Raw genomic sequence first — 4,993 nt, 5'->3', positions numbered from 1 at the left:
CTTGGTGTAAAACTCTTTGCTATATCATCTACTTAATATCTGATTTTATTTTCCATTTTAAATGAAATCAGCCTTTTCCCTAACTTTATGTACATTATATGAGGGATGTCTGGAAGGTAAAAGACAGAACTAGCCTCTGCATGAATGTCTCATCACGTGTTCATCATATTTGTGATCAGTCTGCCTGCAAATTTCATAAGGTGAAGTAATGTTTTAATTGTACTGTTTCTTTCTGGTTGTCCCTCATATGTTCATTAGCACAGTACGGCACCACAGAAGCAAGGGTATGAGCAACCAAAGGTTGCTTAGAGCTGCCAACTATAGTAATGTCTGTTGAGGTCCCCTGGGTAATAATATTATTTAGACTTGCAGGTGGCTGTCAACATTTTCAAGGAACATATCACCTCCATTTTTAGGGTAGAAATGAATCAAGATGGGAATGAGTTTTGAAAAATGGATGTTTCTGAAATATGTGCCACCATTTTAGAGGTGTGTTCTACACAAAAATAATGAAAAAAGCTATGTAAACACAGATCATTGAAATTATGGCTGATCTTATTTTGGAAGGAGGTGGTAAAAGAAATGTAGTGTAAACTCGTCCATAAGAAAGTGTTAATTTACATACTGCTGATTCCAGCATTAGTGATCACTGTTTTGACAACAGCAAATTCCAAAAAAATGCTCGAAGTGTCCTTGTATTTCCACACTGTGTGTTGTATACCTTATTGAGGATTGTTGTACACACTCAAAATTCCAGGTGTGTTATGAATCAAATCACATTGATCTTCTAGCCTTTATTGTAGTTCCACTACATTGTAAATTCTGTAGCATACACAACACTTTTAATATGATCCCATAAATAAAAATCAAGCAGGCGTAAGTCTGATGATCTTGTGGGTCATTGCTCAGATTGTGTCCAAGGACAGGTGTTCAGACAGACAATTTTTATTTTTTAGTGCAAAGAATATGCACTTAAAGTGATGCCATGTATTTCAGAAGTACCATGTGTAGAAGGAATGTGGCCAGCGGAGATGGTTTAGAAAAAAAGACATGAAGGATTGGGTTAAAGGAAGAAAGATGTCTGAGAGGCCCTGAGGAGGGCATCATCTAAGGAATGCGCTATAAGGATCAACTGCCAAGTGATTGCAAGTGTTGAACATGGAAGGAGGGTAATGGCCAGTGAGGATAAAAGGAAGACAGGTAAGGTGAGAGGACTGCAAATTTAAAGAAGAAAGGTGTTTTATTCAAATACATTGAGTAACAAAGAAGGTATGTGCACAAATGTAAAAAGGGAAGAAAGAAAGCAGGAAGAGAAAACAATATATTTTGGCTGAATGGAAAATAATTAAGAAATTAACTAAAAATAAATTCAGTAAACATCAGTGGCACATTTTGTCACAATTCAAAAGTAAACAGCACAAAAATAAACGAACTTCTAGTCAGTGTCTCATAATGGAAGAAACGCTATCATATATAGTGGCTAGTAGTGTGCTGCCAGACCACAAAAATGGGAGACATTTAAAAGAAATTTATTACTATATAACAACAGCAACATAATAATGTTCATATGTTGTGAAGTAGGAGTTTCACAGGGATGTACTGTAGAATTCTTACTTTTGATTACATTTATTAATGATACATGTGATTGTTCTTAATATTAAGTACCTCTTGTTTGCAGATGATTTGAAAAATATTGTACTATTAATAATATTGATGACTGTAAACTTTTTCAGTCTGACAGTGCCTCTTTGCAAAATTGGTGTTTTGTAATGGTTTGATTTATTTGGAAAAACTACTATTATGTCATTCTTTTAGGTGCAGAACTATTAGAATTAACTTTAATTGGAAATTGTGTAATGATCTCGTTTTATAAAGATCATGAAATTCTATTTGACTAAGCCCTGCTTTCATCACCACACTGATTATGTGTTTTATCAAGACCTAAAACTGTTTGATTCCTTTTATTTTTCCACTGCTGGTGCCTGTGTGTTTTGTATACCATCTGTATATGACCCAAATTGGGATATGCATCTGTTACATGGAATTCAATTACATTGACAGATTTGTTCAAACTTGACAGAGTTCAGAGAATTTGTTGCCTTATGCTATAACAGGTTTTTGTTGGCATATGTTTCAAAAAGTATTAAGATGTATTACCTAGACTGAATTCTTCAACACTTTACTACACGTGGTAGCATCCAGATGCCCTATTCCTATACAAACAAAATTATTTGTTCTTCCTTATTTGATTTTACCAGTATACATTCACCATATATATTTGAACTGTGTCACTCTTGATATTTTAGGTTCTCATGGCAGTAAGTTTGAAGGTGACTGTCTTCTGAGATATGCAATCTGGTAGAAGTTTACCAAAATTTCAGTGGTACTTGCAGCCTCTGTCATCAGGGTGATAATGACCCTGATGAAGCAGGCAGCAAGCACTTTTAAAATGTTTGTAAACTTCTACCAGACTGCATGGCATAACATCCCAGAAGCCAGCCATATTTATGAGTTTCTTTTGTTCATTAATGTTATTTCTTAATCTTGTGTGTCCGTTGTAGGTTTTGTTCAATTGTTTTTATCCTGTACTGTTCTTTTTAATGCTGTGTGAAAATACCTTAGCACTTTGGTGCAATTGTTTGGGGGATTTAATAATTCTGCATTTCCATACAAGTTGACTTCTAGACCAGGATTCACCATTGTCTATACACCATTAAATCAGTTAAAAACAATGGTGCAAAACATGGGAATATTCAGTTCATATTTAAAATTCATTATTAGTCTGGAGGGACTGGAATCAAATGTCTTCAAATACATTTTTATTAATCGTGCCACCCAGAGTGTTAAAGACATTTATAATTCCTCAATAAGTGCAGTTCATAAACTTACTGTCCACTGTACTGTTATTGTATAGTTCCCAGTCATTGCTGAGATGAAGATGTTAAATTAAGATCACAAGTTGAGGTCATAGGATAGGTCTGGTGGTCTTTCTGTCTTGGAAGTGGAAAGAAATTGTTTCATCAAAGCCTATTTATAAATTGTGCAAGTAGGTCATTTAGATTGGGTAAAATATTGTTTGTGATTGGTAGCACTCGTGCTTCACATCTAGTTCGTTTTCAGCTTGGAATTTGATTGCCATGAGAAAAGTTTTTATGGCTTTCCCTTAGACCCTTATGTATATGCTGGGATGCTTCAGAATTGGTGGTGGCCATAACCAATGATTGTGACAAAATGTTACCATTTTATGGGTTCTTAACTGCATTAAGTTGACAACACATCATCTTATGATGGCATTGGGAAACATATTATCTAAAATATGCAATTTTAACCATTACAGCCCATAGGTCACTGCTTACACACAATCCAGCTGGCCATGTTGTACTAGCATATCACTAAACCTTTTAATGCTGGAGTTATTGTCTGACAATATCATAGTACAGGGGTTTCTCCTCTGTTAATTCATGTTGAAGGTTGATCATATATCTGCTTTATTGTGGTTTGTACAGATTTTCAAATCATGGAATTGAAATCCAAATTCTGTGCAACACCATCTGTTCAACTTGCATAATATCAAAATACCATCATGGCGGATACACAAATTCGTCAGATGGAAGGATGATTCATTAAATTGACGTAATTTCCAACGATCCTCAACAAAGACTGGTGCCGTTATTAACGGTGATACCGCAGTGAGACGAATAATTCGTCCTTGAATTTATCAATGGTCATACGAATTATTAGATTTCAAATCCGTCATCGCTCATACTGACACTTTGTGCTAGCTATGTAATTGTAATGTTATCCGGCTATTACAATCAAGAAGTGTATGAGTGAGACATTTTTACGTGGGCGGGTTACAAAGTTATGGCAGTGGCCTCTGATCACTACGGAAGCGAAAATTAGACATTAACAATGACAGAAGTAGAATTGAAGTGGCTGAGATGAGATTTCTACGACCGGTTCTCGGCTTAACAAGATACGACAGCTTAAGAGACACCGAGATAAGGAAGAGTCTATCAGTCAATAGCCTCAATGATAACATAATACATTCAAGGAAAACTGACTGAAGCGCTTATTACGCATGAATAAGAATGGGCTTCAGCGCCGCATGCTGACCTATTGTCCCACAGGAAAGAGAAGCTTCGGACACCGGAAGGAAAGATGGCTTAATTAACATCAAGGAGTGGAAGCTTAATGTATGAATAAAAATAATAATGTTGCTATGGCGTCGCGTCGCCAGGAGAGAGTTAAGGGAAGTGAATTATTAAGTAATCTAAATAATTAATGGACCCATATGCATTGATACGTGTGAAAACCTGTCGCTTCCACAAAATAAGACGAAAATGAATTGAGTAATGAGAACAGTAATGATAGTATGAATAATGATAACAATAGGTTGCTTTTGTTAAACAGTGTGATGACTTTTGAACATTTTTGGAACTTGTGTGCATTCCAAATAGTTCCTTTCTTTACTGCTTCTTTTCAAGTTTTGTCAGAGTATGGCTATTATGTGCGTAAGGAGAATTAAGTCGAGTTTAAATACATTTGACCTGAATCAATTAACAAAATACGATTCGTGTTGTTATATTACATTCATCAACTCGTGTCGGATTTTGATGTTTTCACGGCGGTGAGTTCGATGTTGGTCCTTGCTGCTTCTATTATCAGGGCGATGACTCGTTGCCCTGATGATGGAGGCAGCAAGGACCTATGGAACGTTGGTAAACTTGTACCAGACTACACGGCACTACAACCCAGAACAGAGCCATCTCGATTTCTGTTGGTTTGCCTATAGTATGTTGGCAATACCTTTGCCTGTAGACAACTCCAATCAATTATATATATGTACTCACATATAACACGTTATAAACTTGACGAAATGTAAAATAAATATGCTGTAAATTAACTGGTATTAAATAAAATAATGAAATATAATATTTATGTTGAATAAATGATATTAGACTTACATCTGTTAGCATCGTATATTACAGTG

General features: G+C 35.5%; 1 protein-coding gene across 1 annotated transcript in view; it reads left to right on the top strand.

Annotated features, from left to right (window-relative positions):
* Mkp3 (Mitogen-activated protein kinase phosphatase 3) overlaps positions 1-2,072 on the top strand; it is a 97,318-nt gene extending 95,246 nt beyond the window's left edge. Inside the window, exon 7 of the mRNA XM_087356786.1 lies at positions 997-2,072. Within this exon, the coding sequence (XP_087212912.1) occupies positions 997-998 (2 nt within the window). The 3' untranslated portion in view covers positions 999-2,072. The remainder of the gene's footprint in view (positions 1-996) is intronic.
* The last annotated feature ends 2,921 nt before the right edge of the window (positions 2,073-4,993 follow it).

The sequence above is a fragment of the Zootermopsis nevadensis genome, unplaced genomic scaffold, assembly GCF_977971745.1.
Source record: "Zootermopsis nevadensis isolate Lab colony 2312 unplaced genomic scaffold, Znev_1.0 Znev_ptg000001l, whole genome shotgun sequence".
In the NCBI taxonomy this organism is placed as follows: Eukaryota; Metazoa; Arthropoda; class Insecta; order Blattodea; family Termopsidae; genus Zootermopsis; species Zootermopsis nevadensis.
Note: the sequence above shows the minus strand (reverse complement) of the source record. Positions and strands in the feature narration are given on the sequence as shown.